Source organism: Lutra lutra, chromosome 12 (genome assembly GCF_902655055.1).
Source record: "Lutra lutra chromosome 12, mLutLut1.2, whole genome shotgun sequence".
Taxonomy (NCBI): Eukaryota; Metazoa; Chordata; class Mammalia; order Carnivora; family Mustelidae; genus Lutra; species Lutra lutra.
Genome location: NC_062289.1, coordinates 17,481,559 through 17,503,669, shown reverse-complemented (window position 1 = coordinate 17,503,669; position 22,111 = coordinate 17,481,559). Strand labels below are relative to the sequence as shown.

At 45.8% G+C, this 22,111-nt stretch overlaps 1 protein-coding gene across 7 annotated transcripts in view; it reads left to right on the top strand.

The window, feature by feature from the left end:
• Positions 1-22,111, top strand: part of NEDD4L (NEDD4 like E3 ubiquitin protein ligase) — a 338,543-nt gene that overhangs the window by 258,556 nt on the left and 57,876 nt on the right. For all 7 annotated transcript variants that reach the window (XM_047698213.1, XM_047698212.1, XM_047698215.1 and 4 more), the window contains 6 exons: positions 7,942-8,003; positions 8,166-8,268; positions 9,915-10,081; positions 17,271-17,403; positions 18,532-18,708; positions 21,246-21,320. In XM_047698213.1, the coding sequence (XP_047554169.1) occupies positions 7,942-8,003; positions 8,166-8,268; positions 9,915-10,081; positions 17,271-17,403; positions 18,532-18,708; positions 21,246-21,320 (717 nt within the window). The remainder of the gene's footprint in view (positions 1-7,941; positions 8,004-8,165; positions 8,269-9,914; positions 10,082-17,270; positions 17,404-18,531; positions 18,709-21,245; positions 21,321-22,111) is intronic.

Genomic DNA, 22,111 nt, shown 5'->3' with positions numbered 1-22,111 from the left:
TGGTGGAAGGCGGATCAGCTCGGGGTTTTTACTTTGTCCCATCCCCCATCCTGGCCCTTCTTCCTCTGGGCATCACAAAGTGACTCAAGTAGCATCACCTAGGGGAGGGTAAGTCCAACGTTTCTGCCTTTCAAGGGCATTTTATTAATTTTTTTAATGCTTCATGTGAGCGAATAGCTTAAGTAGTCTATAAACTAAAATGAGTTAAACCACCTAGGGGAAGTCTGCCGCTGTGTTGAAATCATGGCTCTTGCCGTATGTTAAGTACCAAGAAAGACTGTGTCTTTCCCAGGAAGCTCAGAAGATGTGTTATGAAGGCATGAGATAGCGAGCAGCGGATTCTTACTTACTCAGGGGAGCTGTTAAGGAAGAAAGGTTTCAAGCACATTCCCTTCCAAAAAATCGGAAGCAAAACTGATACCATTAAAATATTTTTGTTTCTGTCTAAAAAGGTGAAGCTCCAAGGCACTCATGGAGGGTGACTGTGTGTGTGTGACACCGGCTCCATGAGCCGTCAGAAACCTTGTTATCCTTCTAGAGCCCCATTGAGCGGATATGGAAGTCCCAGTGTTGGCGACACACACCTCCGTGTCTGGGGGTCTTCTGTTTCTGCTCTTCAGTTCGAAGCTGTCATCTCACATTTTGAGGCAGTGAGGGTTGGCCAGTTCTTTTGTGGGTATCCCTAACCAGCCACCCTTTTCCCTGACATAAAAACCGACTCTTGGCCAAGGCAGATGATGTACTAATAGTCTCTGAGAGGCGCGAGTGGGATCTGTCAGGCAGCCTGCTCCGACAGTCCCGGGTTTGAGCGAGTGAGTGCACGTTGGTTTTGAAAGGTTGGGTGGAAGGGGCGCCTGGGTGGCTCAGTGATTTAAAGCCTCTACCTTAGGCTCAGGTCATGTTTTCAGGGTCCTGGGATTGAGCCGCGCATCAGGCTCTGCTCAGCTCTGCTTCCCTTCCTCTCTCTGCCTGCTTGTGATCTATCTGTCAAATAAATAAATAAATAAAATCTTTTTTAAAAAAAAAGAAAGGTTGGGCAGGACTCACAGAGGACAGAGCAGTGTTGCTCTCCAGGGACGGAGGCCGTAGAGGGAACAGTGCAGCTTCGGGTTTGGGTGGAGGCAAGAGTGAGCCTTCAGCGGAGGAAGCGGTGACGGGGCTGGAAGCTGGAGTAGAAAGTGGCCAGTGAAAGGAAGTAGCGGGCGAGTGCCTGGAGGGAACTGAGAACTTCTCAGTGACCTGAGCCAGGGGCGCGAGGGAGCGCCCTGCTTCACATCTGCGCAACGGTGACCTGGTGACCTCGCGTGGAGTGCAGCAGTCCCCCGACTGACGATGGGCTGGCTTTCTGAGCCACCGAAATCCGGGAAGTGGACCACAGAGGAAGCAGGAGTGGACCGAGGGTGCATCCTTCACCTTCCACGTGGTGGTGAGACGCAGCGAGCGTATTCTGAGTGGACGCAGCTTTTTGGGCTGGGGATTTGAGGGGCTGCCATGTGGAAGGTTGATCATACGTGAGGGGAGCTCATGGGAAAATCACACAGTGTCCTTATATTTTGGGGAACACAGGTGTGGCTGGGAGAAATGGATGTCAGCATTTGATTGTGTTTTGTGGAGTCAGGGGTGGTCGCTCTTGATAGCTACATGACCATCGTCGAGGCAGATTATATATGGCCCAGAGAGGCAGTATTTGTCAACATCATCAAAGTTTAGGTTAAAGAGATTAGGAAAATTGTCTCCTTAGCAGTGAGAAAAGACAGGGAGAGCAGTAATGTAGTACTGTGGTGGTAAATTTGCCATTCCCGAGCCAGGCGAGCCTTTTCGAGGTTGGAGGTGTCTGGGCTTTGATTATTAACCTCATGCAGCCCTGTTAGCTGATGGAGCATGTGCCCATCATGTTGCCCTCGGACGTGATCCAGGGTCCGCGGAGGAGTCCAGGCAAGCAGCTTCCCCCCTCCCGCAGCCCGGCATTGTCACTCGTGAACAGCAGCCATGTGCGCTGGCTGAGCCTTTGAAATGAGGCCGATATGGCTAAGGAGCTGAGTTTATCATATTTATTTCAGTTTATCATTTATTTATCATTATTTCAGGTTAATTAAAATTTAAATTTAAAAACTTTGCCACATGTGGCAAATGGCACCATATTGAATGGCACATGGGAGGGTGAGACCGAGTGTCCTGGCTTGGGTAAAAAAAAGTATGATTCTGGATTCCCCTTTCCTCAGATAATAATTCCAGCTGTTAGAGGGGTTCCCAAACCCCCACCGGTTTTACATAGTGATTTATCATTTGTTTTTTTACCCCCTACCTGAGGCTTTTTTTTTTTTAATTCTACACGTCAGATATACTAAGAAAATTTAATTTAGGTCATAATAAAAAGCCCAGATGTTTGAAATTATAGAAATTAAATTTTTTTGTTATTTTTTGAAATCCATATTAACAAAATACCTCATTGCATTTGCATTCATGTGCATGTGTGCGGACAGACACACTTATTTTAAGGCATTTTATTTTATTTTATGACCTTTTAAACCAAGAATGAGGCATTATCTTATTGCCACAAGATACCACGAACTTTTATTTCTTTTAAAAAAAAAATCCTCTCTGTCTTGATTGTGGTCTAAGAGATTGCCTTAATTTCAGTGAAGCCCTTTTCTAAGTCAGGAGCTTCATGGAGAAGATCCAGGACAGCAGAACTAAGCTCAGTGTAATCTCTTGTGATTATTACATTATTTTTGATAATTTAAATCCTATTTTGTGTTTCGTGTATGTTTGAAAAATAACTTATTTTAGGCCCAGCAATTGATGTGAGTCTGCTGAAGAACTTTCGTTCCTTGCTGAAATTCTAGAGGCGTGTTGGCTCCGCTGGCGAGGGGATATTGGTGTTGCCATGTAAAACCTTTTAGGATCTTAGCAGTGGCTTGCCTAAGCTGTCTATACTAGGCAGCTCTCATTTGACTGACCCTCCCCGCCCTCGCCGGAAGTCTGGAGGGACAGAGCGACCCTTCCACTGGCGCCCGTGGGAAGTCACAAACGCCTCGGCATCTTGGACCTGGTGCACGAGGGTCCTCCCTGGTCCCCTGCCCGGCATCGGGTCCCTGGACTGCGGCCTCGCTGGACCCTGTGGGCTGGTGCGAGGGGCTGAGTTGGCATTCTGCCAGGGTGACAAGTGACAGAGGCACTTGGGAGAGGCAGGGTGGCAAGGTGCACCCCGCGGGCCAGTGTCACCACCTCAGTTCACCACCACAGTGGCCAGAGGAGGCCCGTGTCAGCTCTGTCCTTGTCCCCTAACCAGGAAAGGGGAAGGGTGGTTCGTCTGAAAGGAAGTAACCTTGTTTCCCGTTCTTCTGATGGTGGAACCCTCTGTGCTTTATACCCCTCAGATGCTTCTGGAGGGGGAAGCAAGTCCTTTTGGACCTGGGATTTACTTTTCATCCTTCCTTGGCCCTCAGAGTCCAGCTTTATTCCTGGAAGAAAACATGGGAAGGAAACAGGACACGAGCTCGGGACTGGAGGGACGTCTATGTCCTTTGCTCCCATTCTAGATGAGCCATTCATCTTCCATACTTCTTGTCCGTTTTACTTCTTCTGAGGACAGGAGTGAGGAAGAGGAGAGGGTAGATAAGGTTGGTGGTCCGACCTTTGATGCAGATCTGAGCATTCAGAAAACATCAGTTCATGTTCACGGGAGTCTCCGAAGGTCAGGTTTTAAAAGATCTCTCCAGAATTGTTGGGCCAGACCCGGGAGATGGGCAAGTCGCCTTGGTGACCTTAATAAGCTAGTAATCCTTTCTGGGCCTCTGTGTTGTCACCTGTAAAAGGAGGGCGGTGCAGAGAGGACCCCGGGTGTCCATCCTGCTCTGGGGGGCCGCATCGTCACTGCCCCATGGCTCAGTGAGCAGAGGCACAGATCACCAAGATAACATGAGTGTCACCTGGGAGACTCAGGCCCCAGGGCTCGCTGGAGGTGTGCAGAGGAGGGGAGACTCAGTAATTTAGGAAGGTTCCCCTCCCAGCCTCACACCTGTATGGCAGCCAAGACAGACCTGCTCGTCTTTTCTGTTCCCGAACGGGGTGGGGGGTTTGCGCTTGGGTCAGCTCAGCTGTAACCCAGCTGCAAGGCCTGACTGTGCTTCAGCTACCGTTTTTCCATCTGTTCCTGAAACGCAGGTATCATGGTGTTGAAAAAGTTCATGACTTTCATGTTCATGTTTTATGACTTGCCTTTACTTGTTACTTAGAGGCAAAATAACTCCGAGGCTGGTACTAACAGCAGATGGACATCTTCTGGCAGGCGCTTCCCTCTTTCACTTCTGCGATTTTCCTGGACTCCTCCTTCCGTAGTGTCACCCCGTCCTTGGAGCCCCCAGCCCCCCACCACCACCCCACCCCATTCAGCTACGAAATCTCTGTGTCCCTGGGAAACACGCTGGGGTGAATAGAGCTCTTCTAAGAACATCAGTTTCTCCTGTTGTCGTCAGGTGCTGCTCGGGGCACTGAGGGTAGTGTTTGGATTTCAGTTCTCCGGAACGAAGCATGGTCACAGTGGTGGCGTTGTTCCGGGTGCCTTGGCCGTACTTGAAGCTAAGCCAGATGATGAGCACCTCTTTTCTTTTTACGGCTGGTTGCAGGGTAATGGTTCCCTCTCATGTGTGTAGAATTCAGTGTCCCAGAGCGTAGAGGGGCCTGACACCATTTGTCTACGCCCTGCATTTGACAGATGAGGTTACCTGCACCCAGACAGGGAGGTGACTCGCCCAGTGATCGTAGGTTGGCGGCAGTGCTCGGCCACATCCCCCGTCTCCAGCCTTGATCTGTGAGGTAGTCAGGGTTCTGGGGGTGGGCGAAGCGGGGGTCTTGTGTAAGGCTTGCGTGCTGTTGCTGGTTGCATCCAGGTTTGGCGTCTAGGGTCCTGGGAAGTCTGCTCGCTTGCATTTGCCCACAGAGCTGTTCTTCTCACAGTGACTGCGGTTCTTCAAGGTGGAAGTGCTGTCTGTCCACAAGGTTTTCTTGGGAACGTGTGGTGCCCCGGAACAGGAGGCAGCTGTGTGTTGGAGATGGTTTTTAACCAGTGCTATCCTGGGAATCTCCACGGGGCTTTTTTCCAGCCAGTAGGATCTGGTAGGACCCTGAGTAATGCCACAAAGAGTCCTGTCACTCTTAAGGCGGTCACCATCTTGTTCGCGTGCAAGAATTTACATGGAGGTGAATTCTCATTATTTTTTTTTTAAAGATCTTATTTATTTATTGTAGAGAGAAAGAGAGCATGAGAGGGGAGAAGGTCAGAGGGAGAAGCAGACTCCCCACGGAGCTGGGAGCCCAGTGCGGGGCTCGATCCCTGGACTCCGGTATCATGACCTGAGCCCAAGGCAGCGGCTTAGCCCACTGAGCCACCCAGGCGCCCTGAATTTTCATTATCTAATGCCCTGCCTTTTATTGGAGAACATAGAGGTGGCAGTATTCACAAGTGACATGAGAATGAGAATTAGCTGCTGGGGACAAATGGCCAGCGTGTGTGAAGTGTGCTGGGCGCCCTTGCAAGGACTTCATCAAACCGACTCAGTTGATTGGTTCACAACAACTCTGTGAGATCCTGTTATGGCCCCAGTTTTTAGATGAGGTCACTGAAGCACAGAGAGGTAAGGGACTTGTCCTTGGCCGCATGGCTGTGCCAGTAATGAGGCCAGGACACAGACCGGGAAGTCTGCCTCTTCATCTGTGTGGTGTTGGGCATTTGAACTGGAGTTGTGTGGACAAGTTCACTTTCAGGGGAGTCTGTGCAAGCTCTGTGGTTTCCTCTGCTCACTGGCTCTTGTGCTCTCTGCTGACCCCAGACCCCCATCATGCCTGCTAAGGATCCTGTAGTTTGGTTCATGCAGGATCTTGTAGCCAATTTTCCCAGCTTGAACTATCCTTCCTGCCAGTAGTCCACCTGTCCAGACTTGCCCATTCATCTCCCGTGGACCACACATCCCCAGACCATTTTGATCCCCAGGTTGAGAATCAGCCTCTGCCCTCCACCCCAGGTCCCACGGAATGTGATCTCTCTACATTGGTGAATCTGTTCCACCTTAAGTTAAAGTTACTCGTTGCTACCACGGTCCCTGTTACACATCCTTGTTACTCTCAGGGAAGGTACCATGTTGTAGCCACGCATCTTTCCCGTGGGTATTGTTCTAAAAACTAGTTGTGGTTAAATAAATGAGAAAAGGAAGAAATGCAGTAGTATTCTTGATTAATACGTTTTCCATAAGAAGTGGTATATATTTGGAAACCTTTTTCTTCAGAAAATGTTTCCAGAATGTCTAGCAGGACTGCCTTAAAGTGGACCGCCCAGAGAGTATAATTGACTTCCTTCAGCAACAGTGAATTTTCATGACCTTGATCAGATGAATCCATCAGCTGCTCGTACAAGTGCCTGCTTCGTGCCAGGCAGTGTTTCTGCCACCAGGCATTTACTGGTGAGCAAATGCAGGTCTCCGATCTCATGAGCTTAATTCTGAGAGTGATAGATGACAAATTAGTAAATAAGTGAATAAGATAATTTCAGATGGCATAAGGCAGGGGAGGATAACCGGGATGCTCTGATAGAGGGTGGTAAGGGGAAGCAGGTGGTGGCAGTTAGGATGCAGTGTCTGCGCATATGACCTGGGATCTCACACCTGGGTTCCAGAGTGGAGCTCGCTGAGGTCATTTGGAGGCAGAGCTGTCCAGCAGAAGGACCGGCTAAGGCAGGATCAGACGTGATGTGCACCAGGAGAGATGAGGCCAGGATCCTTGGAGCAAGGGCCGAATGGAAAGGCTGGTTCACAGTGACGTTACAAGTAGTTAAGAGCTAGGTTATGTTTAATCTCGTAGGACATACAGGAGAGAATGTTCAGTTTATTGTAAGCAGAGTGGGAAGCGATTGGAGTTCAATGTAGGGAATGACATGAGGTATTTCAGGTATAAATATATACATGCATCCCTCTGATACAAGTCAGTACATCATGATACCATCGTTTGTCTCTTTCACTACGAAAGTAAATATTTTACCTTATTTTAAAGAGCCTAGGCATTTGAGGCTTTGCTACCTACAGTATTTAAAAATTAATGAAATAGGGGCGCCTGGGTGGCTCAGTGGGTTAAGCCCTGCCTTCGGCTCAGGTCATGATCTCAGAGTCCTGGGATCGAGCCCTGCATCGGGCTCTCTGCTCATCAGGGAGCCTGCTTCCTCCTCTCTCTCTGCCTGCCTCTCTGCCTGCTTGTGATCTCTCTGTCAAATAAATAAATAAAATCTTTAAAAAAAATAAAAATTAATGAAATAATAACATTTATTTTTCCAACTTCCTTCTTACTCTGACCAGTGAATTCGGCACAATGAGTACTGATTTCTTTAAAAAATATCAGAGTTACCTTTCCTAGCTTCATGAAATACGCACCAGCAAGAGGCTGATCAATGGTGCTATCTCGAATGGTCTCCATGGAGTGGATAGTCTTAATCAATTATCTTGGGCTAATGATATGATACTCCAATGTTAACTGTAAAGCAAAATCTCCTTCACAGGCATATTTTCCTGTTAACTCCATTTTTAGGTTTCTTGGATCACAGGGACAGGAAGGCACCAGTGATCACTGGTTCTCCAGAATTAACGAGCATTGAGATTGAGGCCTGCACCCTGTGGTTAGAAATTAGACTTGGCAGTGATGACTGTAATTTTGTCATTTGTCTAAGGCTGGGGTTGGCTCCTAAAAATGGGTGTTGATAGTGACATCTAGTGGATCCTGGGTAAGGTTTTGTGACCTATAAAATAATTCACTGTCAACTACGGGGTGAGGAAGAACCAACCCCGTTTTTACCTCCCCATGTTCTAAAACACCGGCGTGTGTTCTCTGTGACCCAGTTTGGTGTATCTAAAATACAACAGTATCAAGAGTTTTGAAACTTACTCTTTCTTCCTATAGACAGAAGATCCGACCATGGAGCGACCTTATACCTTTAAGGATTTTCTCCTTAGACCAAGAAGGTGAGGCTTCGGGGTACAGGTGTCCTTCGTGCTTTGTCATTGGTTTTCTCTGAGGAAGATTTTGCATTCTTTTCCTTTTGTGTCTTTTTTTAAAAGTCATCATAAATATGAAAGATGTAACCAAGTCATGTCCTTTATAACCAATTTTCTTCCATTACGCAGTCATAAATCTCGAGTTAAGGGATTTTTGCGATTGAAAATGGCCTATATGCCGAAAAACGGAGGTCAGGATGAGGAAAACAGTGAGCAGAGGGATGACATGGAGGTAAGTTGCAGAGCTGCAGGCCTTCGTCTGTTTTCTTTGCCCAAGATCGTGTAATATTTCATGTAAGACTTTATAATTTAAGGAAATAAAGGTGGATAAAACTTAACTATAGAGAAACGTACCTGGGTCTTTGAATCTGTGTTCCTCTACTGATGTCATTGGCTTCGCTTAAAAATAAATAAATTAAAAAAATAAACTTCTCATTTTATGTTACAGCACTCATAATTGAGGAGGCTTCTCTTGACAAAATGCTGTACCCGCATTTTGTGGCCAGCCCCTTGCCTGTGTGAAACTCGGCTCACCCTATTTCATGCTCTTATTTCTTTGGACCTGAGCTCGTTGTAAATTTCCTCAGAGTGCTTGGAATTGCTTCAAAGCGGATGAAATGATTTAGAAAAGCTCTTCCAAGTTTCTTACGCACTTGGCCCACAGGTGATGCATTAGGAAAGCTCTCCTCTAGAAAAGCCATTTTGGAAGTGGCTGTCCAGAGGAATTTTTCTTCCCTCCTGGTGTGGCTAGCTGCCTTTCGTAACTCCCTAGTCCCATGCCTTGATCGCGGGGCCCACCTTCCCCGTCATGCTTCAGGCCGTGCTGTTGCATTAGACAGATTTTCCTGTTCTGAAAATCTGCATTAAACGGGGCCTCTCTGGGGCTTACTTGCACATCTGTTTGCAGCTGTGACATATACATGATACGTGAATTATGTGTTATGGGCTTGTTATCGGAACCCTCTCCAGGCCAAGTGGTCACATTTCCGGGCCATGTTTGACTTGTGCACATTCTCTCTATGGGGAGGAGTGAAGCGGGTGGTAGGCATGTATGTATGAACGTTAAGATTTCATGAGCACATCGGCCGATTTTTATCTCAAATCCGGGGAATTTTTTACACTCTTGTAGCTTTCCAACTGCACTAACCCATGAATGAGTTTAATTTTCCAGTGACTTTACTAGGGGATGTTAGGAGGGAATACTTAATGCCGAAAATATGTGTTGCAAAAATGTAACTCATGACTCTGGTACCATGAAGCCTGTCAATGGGGCAAGCAGCAAGTGGGGAGGCCTCAGTGGAAAGCCGCTCCTGGGTTTCTGCTCTCATGCTCATACTCGATGCAGAGTGGGAGCCTTCCAGGCTTCTGGAGTTGGCCACGGTGCCATCCTGCCTGGGGAGTGATAGAGCCTGGCACCTTGTGCTGTGATCTCTGGTGGAGCACACACGTGGTACGGCTCATCAGCCCGGCTCCCTCTTACCTTTTGGGGGCGTCAAAAAGACAGCAGTGGTAACGTGACCCATGTCTCTGGCACGGTTCTGCACAGCCCTGTGGAGGCCTTCAGGTCAGAGTAAACCCATCTGCGGAAAGAACATATGGGAATCAACACACTGTGTACGTATTCAAAGCTGTGTTGCTCTGTACAGTGCAGTCACATTCAAAGGCAGCACAATTAATTGGTCATTGCTCAGAATTTTTTTTTGAGACTCTTCTAGAATTGACCCCCCCCTTTTGGGAAGGTCTTCACACGTGGCTCATGAAGCCACTGAACGAGCCAGAGTGCCAAGGAGCAAGGAAGGACCCAGAGCACCCCATGATTGTTTCTCCTCACGTCCACAGGGCCCACCTCAATAATCTTAATTTGCTTTTATTCCACAGCATGGCTGGGAGGTCGTGGACTCCAATGACTCGGCCTCTCAGCACCAGGAGGAGCTCCCTCCCCCGCCACTGCCCCCCGGCTGGGAAGAGAAGGTGGACAATCTCGGTCGGACCTACTACGTCAACCACAACAACCGGACCACTCAGTGGCACCGACCAAGCCTGATGTGAGTACCGTCCCATGGACGGGAACCGGGTCAGAGGGTGGAGCGGGGTAGCTCCTGGGGGCAAATAGAGTGGTCAGTCCTGGATCAGAGAAAGTGTGTGGTCTTACGGGGAGACCACCTTCTTCTTCATTTAGTTAAAGAGCACAGGAGCCCATCAGAATTCACTTGTGCTAGAGAAGCACCTCTTGCCTTTGTTCCGTGTTCACCTGTTCTGAGTATGAACTAATTCATTTTGTATGTCTTTTTATGTAGGCTCATGAAATAGAGGTTATTTTTCCTAAGTGTATCTTAAAGGTGGTGGTGCTGTCACTTCCCTCGTACTCCTCTTCCTCTCCTGACTAACCCACAATGGAAAACAGCAGGCAGATAGGCTGTGCAATTTTCTCTGAAGTTTTTGGATTTTTACTCCCTTTAATTATTTGATTTGGGAACACAACTTATTTTTTTCCTTTTTGGGAAATTTGTAAATCACCCCCTTGATCTCACTAGACACTCTCGGGAGGGTTGCTAGCTCAGAGTTAGTCATTACTGTTTATTCTGTTCCCTCACTAGCCTCTGGGATAGTGAATTGATTACTGTTTTGTTCACACAGCAATTTCGTATTTGAAGGTAGAAAATAAACACTAGTTAAACCTTAGCTGCACTAAAAAAGGATTTGAAGCAGCTTCCTTTTAAATCATGGTATACAGCAAGACCAAAACTGTTACTATACAATAAAAAGCAAAGCAAAATATTAAAAGAAGGAAAAGTAAAAACTTTGAAGATTTGAGCTCCCTAGCAGCCAAGACAGGGAGGGTAATTATCAATGAGTTATATAATTTTCAATATATAATAAAAATAAGTATATTAAGTGACATCATTCTCTCTTTAACCCAGACTCTGAAATAAATTTGCTAGTGATGGTTTTTAAACAAATCTATTAGCAATGTGTGATGGGTGGTGGTGTCAGTAAGCCTCTTATCTTTAGGTGTTCCAGAGAGATTCTGCTTATGACCATGGGTTGGGAAGGTAGCCAAGAAGTCTGGTCCAGGTTTTATTTAAGTTGTAGATGAATCCAGTCCTTCCTGAGCCCCCGGGTGGGTTCCTGTGCATATCAGCTGTCTTTGGTCAGCCCTAGACCCAGCTCATCATTCACAGGATAGTGTCAGCATCCGAAATCCAAATGATGAGCTCTTCTTCTGTTGTGATTTTTTTTTCCCATAGAAATACAAGTGGAAATGGTTTAGTTAATTCTTTCCTTTTTATTTTTTACTGTTTTCCCTTGGCTTAATCACCGTTGCTATTGTGAAACCGTTTTAAGCCATTTGACTATTGGACACCCCTCCCCCACATCAGCTTGGTTGCATGTCGTGATCGGGAATCTTGAATCAATCTCAGTAGCCGTACCCTAAGGAAGGCGCCGTTATCTTCCTTTGCTGAACATCACTGGACACATCCCATTCTGTGGACCACAGTGTCCTATAACCTCTGTAGAAAAGTGACCACTAGCAGCTCACAAAGAAATAACTAATGGCCATACATACGTGTAAAAAATACTCACCATTATAATCATGCAGACTGAATGAAGTCTGTTATTTTGGGGTAAGTGGAAATCTTTGCTTTTTCTGCCTCCCAGAGTTTTGAGACTCTGATGAGGAAGTTCCTGAGAAAAGACTTCGGATGTTTCTGTAAGCATACCACTGTGGTGGCAATGTCCCAGAGAACTAAACCAAAGCAGAAGAGATCATTTCTGCTGGGCGGGCTCATCCATTGTCCAGAGGGACATGGGAAAAATGCAGCTCCTCATCCAAGGTCAGGTTCACATGTAGTTTAGGGAGTGGTCAGTGGCGTGACTGTCCCCATCCCTGCGGCAGCTCTGCCAAAGAGGGTGAACCAGGAAGGATATCAGCAGAGCCCAGGTGGGGCCCAGGGCGTGTGTCCTCTCCAGTGGGCGTTGCTTCTAGAAAACAAGAGAAGAGTTAGTTTCCACAGTAACCTCTTCATCCTGTCTGAACGGTTTCAGGAATTTGAGGTGCTTTCTCCTTAACTTGACTTGGTTTGGCCAGAAACCCTCAAGCCTTCCAGAATTATTTTAAAGTACTGTTCTGATTTAAAAATAACTACTTTCATAATTCAGTGTTTACAGAATACTGCCACACTCTTGGGGAGAAAATTGATATTAAGAAGTGTCTTTGTTTTTATTTTTTAATTTTATTTTTTTTTTTAAGATTTTTATTTATTTGAGAGCATGAGCAGGTGGGGGGGTTGGAATGGGGACAGAGGGAGAAGCAGGCTCCCCGCTGAGCAGGGAGCCCAACAGGGGGCTCGATCCCAGGAGCCTGGGGTCATGACCTGAGCCGAAGGCACATGCTCCACTGACTGAGCCGCCTAGGCACCCCTACAAGTGTCTTCATTAAAAAGCTCGCTCTGTCTGAGGAAGTGAGACCCTGAAAACCCTATGCTAAAGCACAGAGTTAAGGCCATCTCAGTGACTCTGGTCTTCCCCAGTTCATGAGGCCTGTACTCCGAACTTGAACCGCCTGAAAAATCTGCGGTGACAGCTCGTTGCCCTCCGGCTGTTCTTGATGCTCCTGCACCCTGTCTCTTGCCAGATCCCCCACCCACAGCCATAAACCCACAGTGTGTCGAGTGGCTGGACCTTACACAGCTGCCGTCTGATCCCTTTCTTCTCCGCCCTGTGGACGTGGTAATGCGCCCCCCACCCCCACCCCAGACCGGAACAGAGCTGGAAGGCCCCTGTTCTTCCGGCTGCCTTAGAGGTCAGCTTCCCCCGGCATAGCATGGAGCACACAGTGCTCCCCCTTGCCAAGTTGGAGCTGGGGCGGTGTTTTCTTCTCACAGATCCGCCCCTTAAGCGCCTGGCCCCAAGGAGGAGCTCAGCAAAGTGCCTCGTAACTGAATGAATGAGCGCAGATGACTCATTTCGGAAAGTGATCCCAGGCATGCGGTTTAGTGAACCGTCTAGGTCTGCATGTAGAATTCCAGGATGGAAGGCTGACGGCGGAATGCTCCCAGCTCTCTCCAGACTGAGGGTGTCTTTTAAAACACCCCTAATGTTAGAATTCTCCTTGACCCTATTTAAAATGTTAGCTGTAAGCTCTTTACTGTAAAAAAACAAAACAAAACAAAAAAACAAAAAAAAAAACCCACAATTTTAGGGGCACCTGGGTGGTACAGTCCATCTGAGCACCAGACTCCTGGTTTCAGTTTGGGTCATGATCGCGGGGTCCCTGGGACTGAGCCCCACAGCAGGCTCCTCACGGGCTTGAGGTTCTCTTGCTCTCTACCCCTCCCACTCGTGTTTTCTCTCTCTTTCTCCTCTCAGGATCTTTAACAAATACAATTTTAAAAACATGCTGAAGGAATGAAATTAAGGTTATAAATGAAGATGAACTTGAGACGGAAACAATTCCATTTCCTCTCTTTCTGATATACTTTGTACATCTTCTGTCATAGCAACAATGTTATCCTCGCGCAGTAACTCCTGTACGGGAGTGATCTCACGCGGATCTTCCTTGGCACTGAACTTGATAAGCTGATGGTTTATCTTGCCTTTATCCACTTGTATATTTCCCATGAACGTCAAATGAAGAATATGTATATGAAGTCAGTGACTGAAGAATATTGAAATAAGTTTGATAAAATATTGGCTTGCCCCCAGTAAAGTCGTTTTTGTTTTAATCTTTCAGCTCAGAAATAGTTTTAAACGTTCATCTTCCCATTAGTGACTCTAAATTTCCACTTTCAACAATCCTCACATTCAGTTGCTTAATGATACACCGAAGGCCTTCTTTGTATGAACATTTCCACTTTATCACTAAAGATGGTAAAAACCCAGGTTTGGAATTTCAAAATCAGAGGTATCTTCTCTGTGCTATTTAATTGTTTCTGGTTCACGCCGATTACTATTGTATGAGCCAGTGGGATAAGAAAGATTTGCATAATTGATTTTAGGTGCACCCCTTTTAAAAGTAAGTCTTTCCAAAGCAATGGAATTTTATATACTTCTGAGAGACAGAAAATGCAGGCATCGTGGTATTAAAAGCTCATTTCTTCTCAACTTCTCAGAAATCCCTGTAGCCTTACAAGTATGCATTAGGACCTGGCACAAAGCACATGCACCTTAGTCACTCATTGTTGACTGAATAAGTGTTGATTGGCCTTGCAAGTGAAGATTTAAAATTTTGATGAAACTCTTATATACATAGAATATTTTAAAATAGGCCAGTCATAGGGTACTTGGGTAGCTCAGTCAGTTAAGCTGGTGAGACCCTTCGGCTCAGGTCACGAGGGAGTCTGCTTGAGATTCTTGGCTCTCTGTCTCTCTCTGCCCTTCCCCCCAACTTGTGTCCATCCACCCACCGCCCCCTTCTCTCTCAAATAAATCTTTTTTTTTTTATTTTTTTTTAAAGATTTTATTTATTTATTTGACAGAGAGAAATCACAAGTAGGCAGAGAGGCAGGCAGAAAGGGAGAGGAGGAAGCAGGCTTCCTGCTGAGCAGAAAGCCCGATGTGGGGCTCGAACCCAGGACCTGGGATCATGACCTGAGCCGAAGGCAGCGGCCTAACCCACTGAGCCACCCAGGTGCCCCTCAAATAAATCTTTAAAAAAAAAAAGGCCAGTCATAGAAAGTGAAATTGCTTCCATGCTTATTAAAAAGGGAAAGGATAATGTTAAGTTTCCTTTGCCATCTTACCTGCTACTAAAATTTTTTTACATATTTTGGAAAGAATTTCATTCTGGTCATTTCCCTTTCTAAGTATTTTTCTGTTCTGTAATAACTTACTACTCTTTATAATCATTGTTTGTTTTAAGAATTGAATGTTGTGTTAAAAGGACTGTGACAACATAAAATCACAAATGTAGATATTACCTTTTCTAACCTGTCCAACAAAGTGTCTTTTTTTTAATAATCATTTTGTTTTGGTAGTTTCAGAAATACATTTGTATCCTTCTGTGTCCCTTGATTTTAACTATTTTCTCTATAGCCAAAGAGGTTTCAGTTTTCTATTTTAGGCTAGTTATAGTTCAATATAACTAGAAAATATGCGAGATTTTTATTTCTGTTAGAGTTCCAAAGTTTATGTATTGTGTATGCAGGTACAGGAGAACTTAACTGATTCAGATTTTAGTAATGAATTGTCATTCTAATGCTGATTAGATGGAAGCTGACCATATTACCATGTTTACCAGAAGTTAATGTAAAGATGTTTGTTGGAAATACACTATTTCTGAAATGGGCTTTGAAGGGTTATTTGTTTACTCATTCATAAGGTTTTATTTATTTGAGAGAGAGAGTCAGCATAAGTGGGGGAGAAGGAGAAGCAGGCTCCCCGTAGAGCAGGAAGCCCAACGTGGGGCTCGATCCCAGGACCCTGGGATCATGACCTGAGCTGAAGGCAGACGCTTAACCCACTGAGCCACCCAGGCGCCCCAGGAGTTACCTATTTATTTGTAGGCAGTGGTATTCACTATTCCAGGGATCCAACAGGGTTTTTATTGGGATATAGTAAAAGTTAAAGAGTATATTTGAATATTTTAAAACCTGTGTCATAGGACGAATCTATCAAGAGGGTTCTTGATTAATACTCTCTTCCAATTAGTCTGAGATAATGTTTTCAAATATTTTGAAAGGTTAACTTGCAATAATCATTTTTTTTTAAAGATTTTTTTTATTTATTTGACAGAGAGAGAGAGAGAGATCACAAGTAGGCAGAGAGGCAGGCAGAGAGAGAGAGGGAAGCAGGCTCCCGGCCGAGCAGAGAGCCCGATGCGGGGCTCGATCCCAGGCTCGATCCCAGGACCCTAAGACCATGACCCGAGCCGAAGGCAGAGGCTCCAACCCACTGAGCCACCCAGGCGCCCTAATCATTTTTTTTTTAACTGAATAGGGTGTCTTATTCAGAGAGTTTTGAGTTTTCTCCAAAAAACATTTGGATCTTTAAACTTCTCTAAAAGCCCAGCAAGTAGTATTTCTCCCAAACGGTGATTGCCTGTAATTTACTGCAAAAATTTTCAAGATTGAATTGATGCCTTCAGAGCCTGAACTAAGATATATGACCCAAAAAAAGAAGAAAAAAAAAAAAAAAAAAACAGCACATGAAGTTACAGTGTTCAAATTCCCCTTCATTTGGGAAGTTACCACCTGATGTTTGTGTAAATTTTTTAAAGTGGTTTAAGAGGGAAAAATACAGTGTCCTGATTCAGAGATTCTGTCAGAATGTAACCCACGGGGGGGCTTGGGTGGCTCAGTGGGCTAAGCCTCTGCCTTTGGCTCGGGTCATGATCTCAGGGTCCTGGGATCGAACCCCGCATCAGGCTCTCCGCTCAGCAGGGAGCCTGCCCCCTCCCCGCCCCCCCCCCCCCCGCCGCCTACCTCTCTGCCTACTTGTGATCTCTGTCTGTCAAATAAATTAATAAAATCTTAAAAAAAAAAAAAAATGTAACCCACGGCAACCAAAGAAATTCATGTTGGACCAGGAGCACTTCTCTCCAGATCTCAGCTTTGAGTTTGTCGTATTTCTATTCTTTGGCCAGTTGTTAAAGACCAAAAGTTGCTGCCTTGGCATTGGTAAGTCTCTTCGTAGGGTCATGACGGACTGACCCCAAGTCTGAGACCAGTCATCTGTCCTTTGAGAAACCTGCCTTATCACTAGAGTAAACGGATGAAGGGCTGTGATTTCTCTTGTTTTTTTTTTTTTTTTTTCTTTTTAAGATTTTATTTATTAGAGAATGAGCGGTGGGGAAGGGCAGAGGGAGAGAGAGAGAGAGAAGCAGACTCCTTGCCGAGAAGGAAGCCCCATGGGGCTTGATCCCAGGACTCTGGGGTCATGATCTGAGCTGAAGACAAGATGTTTAACCGACTGAGCCACCCAGGTGCCCCAGGGTTGTGATTCTTAAATACTAAAGTACCTTTTGCAGTTTATGCCTGAAAAATACTCAGAGCCATCACCCCTGATGCATTTCAACACTGTATCTGTTGGATTGAAATGAACCTGCAACTATACTTAGCCTGGCTTTGTGGGGAGAATTCTCCCACTTACCGGCCATCTGGTTGTCAGTGTCACACAGGATGACCCTGACATGTCTGTGAGGGGAAGGCCCCTGGAGAGCGCCGGACTGTGGCCCAGGTGCCAGGGACCAGTGCGGGCTCTCCCGGCTCACTTACCCTTGCCCCACATCCCCAGGGACGTGTCCTCCGAGTCGGACAGCAACATCAGGCAGATCAACCAGGAGGCCGCACACCGGCGCTTCCGCTCCCGCAGGCACATCAGCGAGGACCTGGAGCCTGAGCCCGGCGAGGGTGGAGACGGCCCAGAGGTAAGCTGGACCCTGCGGCCTCCACACAGCTTATCTTCGTGTGCCCCAGGTTGCTTCCGAGTCCTTGGTTTTGCTCTGGGTAAATGAGGTCTAAAAATGGGCGATCGGGGTCTCCCGGCCCACTGACGACCATTGGGGTGTTCCTTCATTTAGGAAGTGCTTACAGGAGTTGTGTTTGATGAATACATGTGTCTGTGCATTACAGAAGGGAGTGACATTGTTTCTAGTAGTGGAAATCTTGATACTTTCACTGAATAATTTACTTTTCCCCAGAGTCTGACCGGATCTTACTGAATAACAACGTGGTTGTCCTGTTTCTGCGGTTGAATGAGCTCTGTAACTTGTGTGGGTGCCACGAGCTTTCACTGAGCGGTGTTGACAACATCATGAAAGAGATTTATTACCAAGAAGATAGAAATTTGGGTGAATTTAGGAAGGTTTATTATTTTTCCTCTTAAATGTTTATGGTAAATCGCTAGAGGAAAAATTAGGAATTGAACAACAAATGAGCAATTGCTGTAACCTCATGCAGCCTTAACCAACTCGGTTTCCTTACTAAAAATCCATTCTTTCCAGCCCGTGTGTTAGGAAGAGGATCATTCACAAAATGTTCCAGCGCTCAAATTTGGAAAAGCAAAATTAATGATGATTGATTCACTAAAAGTTACTTAACAGCACTTTTAATTATAGCTTATAGCATCTCTGCTGTTTTCATTTTGACTCCTCGGCGGTAAAAGAAAATCCCTGAAAATCGTGAATACATTCCTGAGAACATTTTAACCCACGCATGTAGTCCCTCCTGCTAGAAGTGATTCACTGCTCGGAGGGGTGGTGGTACACAGTGGTTAAGAATGCGGCCCCTCGAGCCAGGCTTCCTTGGATCCATGCCTGGCCCTGCCACTTCCTCGCTCTGTCCTCTTTGGCATGTTACACTCTGTGCCTCGGTTTCCTCATCTGTCAGTTAGGGTAGTAGTCACATCTTCCTTGTGGTTATAGAGGAGGTTGTGTGTCTTCTTAGTGCCGGGTAAATGTTAATTATAGCTAATATAATGGTTATTGTTGTTGGCAAGGTGACGAGAGGATCCCTTGTTCCTGCCATTTACGCCTGCGTCTCTCATTCCTTGATAGCCTTGGGAGACCATTTCCGAAGAAGTGAACATCACTGGAGACTCCCTCAGTCTGTCACTGCCCCCACCGCCGTCCTCTCCAGGGTCTCGGACCAGCCCTCAGGAGCTATCTGAGGAACTGAGCAGAAGGCTTCAGATCACTCCAGACTCCAATGGGGAACAGTTTGGTTCTTTGATTGTAAGTGATGGTCCTGTTTGAATGAGAAGTTGAGCAAATGTTTTACCATTTCTTACTGCCTTAAGAGAGTCTTGTGTGCAAATTATGATCAAGATTCTGCCAGCTCCCAGAGAACTCTTACATTTTCCAAAGCTCTGCCTTTCCTAAGAGGATGATACCAAAATTAGTCCAAGCAGGTGAGACTCTTTTTTGATTTGTAAGAACTCAAGTAAATAAGAGTCCATGACTTTTTTTTTACCAGCTGTGACCCTGAATGTCTTTTCCCAGCCAAAGGCTCATAAATAGTACCTTCATCACAAAGGTGGTAGTTCACACTGGGACCTAAGAGTCATTGGGCCTCTTAATGAGTTCTCTAATGTGTACTCTGCTGCACCCTTCATCATTCTCATGTCACAGATGAGGCATGATGTTGAAGGGACCCATCCAAGACAAAGTTAGAATGGGAGACAGAAGACCACCCCTGAGTCCGAGAGAACAAATCCTTAAGAAAGATTATGAAGTTGCGGCACGGACCTCAGGGTAACATTTGAACTTGGGTTCTCCACCATTGGGGAGCCTCTTTCTAGAAACTTCGGATGGGGCTGAGCCCCAGTAAGAAGCAGCATGAAGTCCTCCCTGTTTGCCAACACAAAACCGTGCAGAAAAGTCCATAGGAAAAACACCTGCTTGTATGTAAAGTTGAGAACAAATGCAGTCTGAATGTTTCTCAAGAAATTGAACGTAAAGATGTGTTATAGTAAATGATAGTAGTCACTCCACTGAAAATGGCATCCTAGAAAAATAGTCGTTATTACAGCCATAGCAGACGGTAGTGGATGGGAGGACCTTGTCAGTTGTAAAAGCACGTGAGTGTTCAGAGTCGTTACTCCTTCAGTTACGGTGTTTTCATTTAAAGACACCATTGGCCTATATTGTATGAGTCGATGTGATTACTCACCTAATGGGGCTTTATATTAAAATTCTATAAATGTTTTTTAGAGAGAGAAACAGCACTGAGATTAAAAAAATTTAATGCTAAAAGGACAGGGGAAGAAATTATGTGTGGGATATTTGCATTAGTGAAACTGTTGCTATGGAAACGACCTAAGCAACGAAGCCATATTTAAAACCTTTAAAAGGTAGTAAGTAATGCAAGAACCACAGCAGGTGTCCACCTCTAGTCTACCAAGTAAAATAATCAGCATTTTCTTCAGCATTAGTATTAAGTTAGTATCTCCACTTATTTTTATGGGTACCTGCCTGCATTTAATTATTCCAGGTGCATAAAATACTTTCAACATCCAAGTGCAAACAAAGATCCAAGTGCTAGAGTCAGTATTATTTTAAGATTGTTTTGAGTCTGATTCAGCGATTAAGAATGTCTTGGAAAAAAAAGAATACGGGACTCCTGGATTTTGCTTCTCAGGGTCACTCCATATTCAAAGACAGTAGCATGCCCTTTTACTAGCAAAGGAATCCTTCATGCTAACCATTGTGGAAGGACACGAATAGGGCCCCATCACTGAGGCAGAGTCTGTCTGACTTGACCCCACTTCACTTACCATTGCAGAATACCATGAATCAGGGAGTGCTACGCACGTACTTCTCCCATGGGTGAACCAGTTGCTGATTAGACACGTGGCCTGTGTGTGTGTGTGGCCTACTGCTGTTCCCTGATTGGATCTGTGAGGCTTTTTCCCTCAGAATACAGATTAATACAAACGAGTGGAGGAACATTATACATCGCACACTCGATGTTTTAGCTTAACGTCCCTATTTTCCCTTCCTCCTGTTCTGTACGACTTCAGCTCCATTTAGAATCCAAAATGATAAATGTGTGAGCCTTAAAAGTAGCACAGGAGGGCACCTGGGTGGCTCAGTGGGTTAAGCTGCTGCTTTCGGCTCAGGTCATGATCTCAGGGTCCTGGGATCGAGTCCCGCATCGGGCTCTCTGCTCAGCAGGGAGCCTGCTTCCCTCTCTCTCTCTCTGCCTGCCTCTCTGCCTGCTTGTGATCTCTCTCTCTGTCAAATAAATAAATAATCTTTAAAAAAAAAAAAAAAAAGTAGCACAGGAACGGGTCTGAGTTCTCTGGACTTGGACTCCAGCTGACCCTGTCTGTAGAAACGTGCAAGAAATGTCTGATGACCGCGTGTCAGTATTTGGTCGTCTGTTCACGGCTCAGGGGAGCTTACCCCACGGGCGCATCCCAAAGCAAAGCAAGGACTGCCGGCTTCCCGTTTCCATTTGTAGAGCAGTACGGGAGCCTTACACTGGCCTCTTGAGTCCCCTTTCTTGTTTTGGCCTCTTCCTCCTATTTTTGCTGTGCCTCCTTCCCAAGGACCAGTGAGAATCCCAGTCTGCCCAAAGCGCTTGATAATGCAAGATTGCTCGACTGCTGGATTACTTACTGTGTGGCTCAGGAAAGCTGGTGTTTTGTTTAATTACCTTCTGATACCGAAGAGCACTCGGGAGGCTTGAGGGACCTTTTTCTTAAGCCAGTGAACCTTGTTCCTGTGCCTGTGTTTTCATAATGCTCCGTGTCCTTCCCTCCCTTCAGCAGAGAGAGCCGTCCTCAAGGTTGCGGTCCTGCAGTGTCACAGACGCGGTCGCCGAGCAGGCTCATCTACCACCGGTAACCACACCCCCCGCCGGTCCCTGGTTGGCTGACACGGCTTGTATTTGAAATCATCTGGGCTACGGAGGAAGAGTTTTTCCTGTGCAGATCCATTCTCTGTCGGAATGAGACTTTAGGCTTTCCTAGCAAATTGCCTAAGGAGAGTGGATTTCTAATAACTCAGAGTTATTGCCACAAAGGCTCTGAAATGCTAAAAACTTTTCATTGCTTTGCTTTTCCACCCAAATGAATACCAGATTCTGATGTGCTTACCTGACTTAAACTACTTAACAAAAGCATGCTTTAATAATTCTTTTCTTTTTTTAAACTTCATTTAGTCACTAACACTGTGCTCCAGTGAGCTGTATCTCGAGACCGTTCTGAATCCCTTTGAACAGGAAGAACTCTTCTGGGTTTGCAGGGAGTGGTTCTTTCCCATCACTAATGGCCTAAACTCTTAACCCACAAAGCACCTGTACCTTCTCTGGAAAGGCAGCTCTACTGACTAGAGAATTGGCTGTAATTTCTTCCCACCCTCCCACCATGTCCAGAACTACCAGTAAATATGGGAGAGTGAGGAATGTTTGACAATATAGGACAAAAATAAGAGTGAATATTCAAATTGGAAGGCAGACCAGGACTGCCTTGGGAGAGGTTTGGCGTACACAGTAGAAAGATTTTTGTAAATTTGTTTCTTTTGGAGGAGAAACTATTTTGTGGTTTCAGCATGTTCAGCTCGTTTAACCTTGACCAGTTTTTGTTTTTTATTAGTACAAATCCTTGCTCATTTGGGGGGGACTAATACTTTA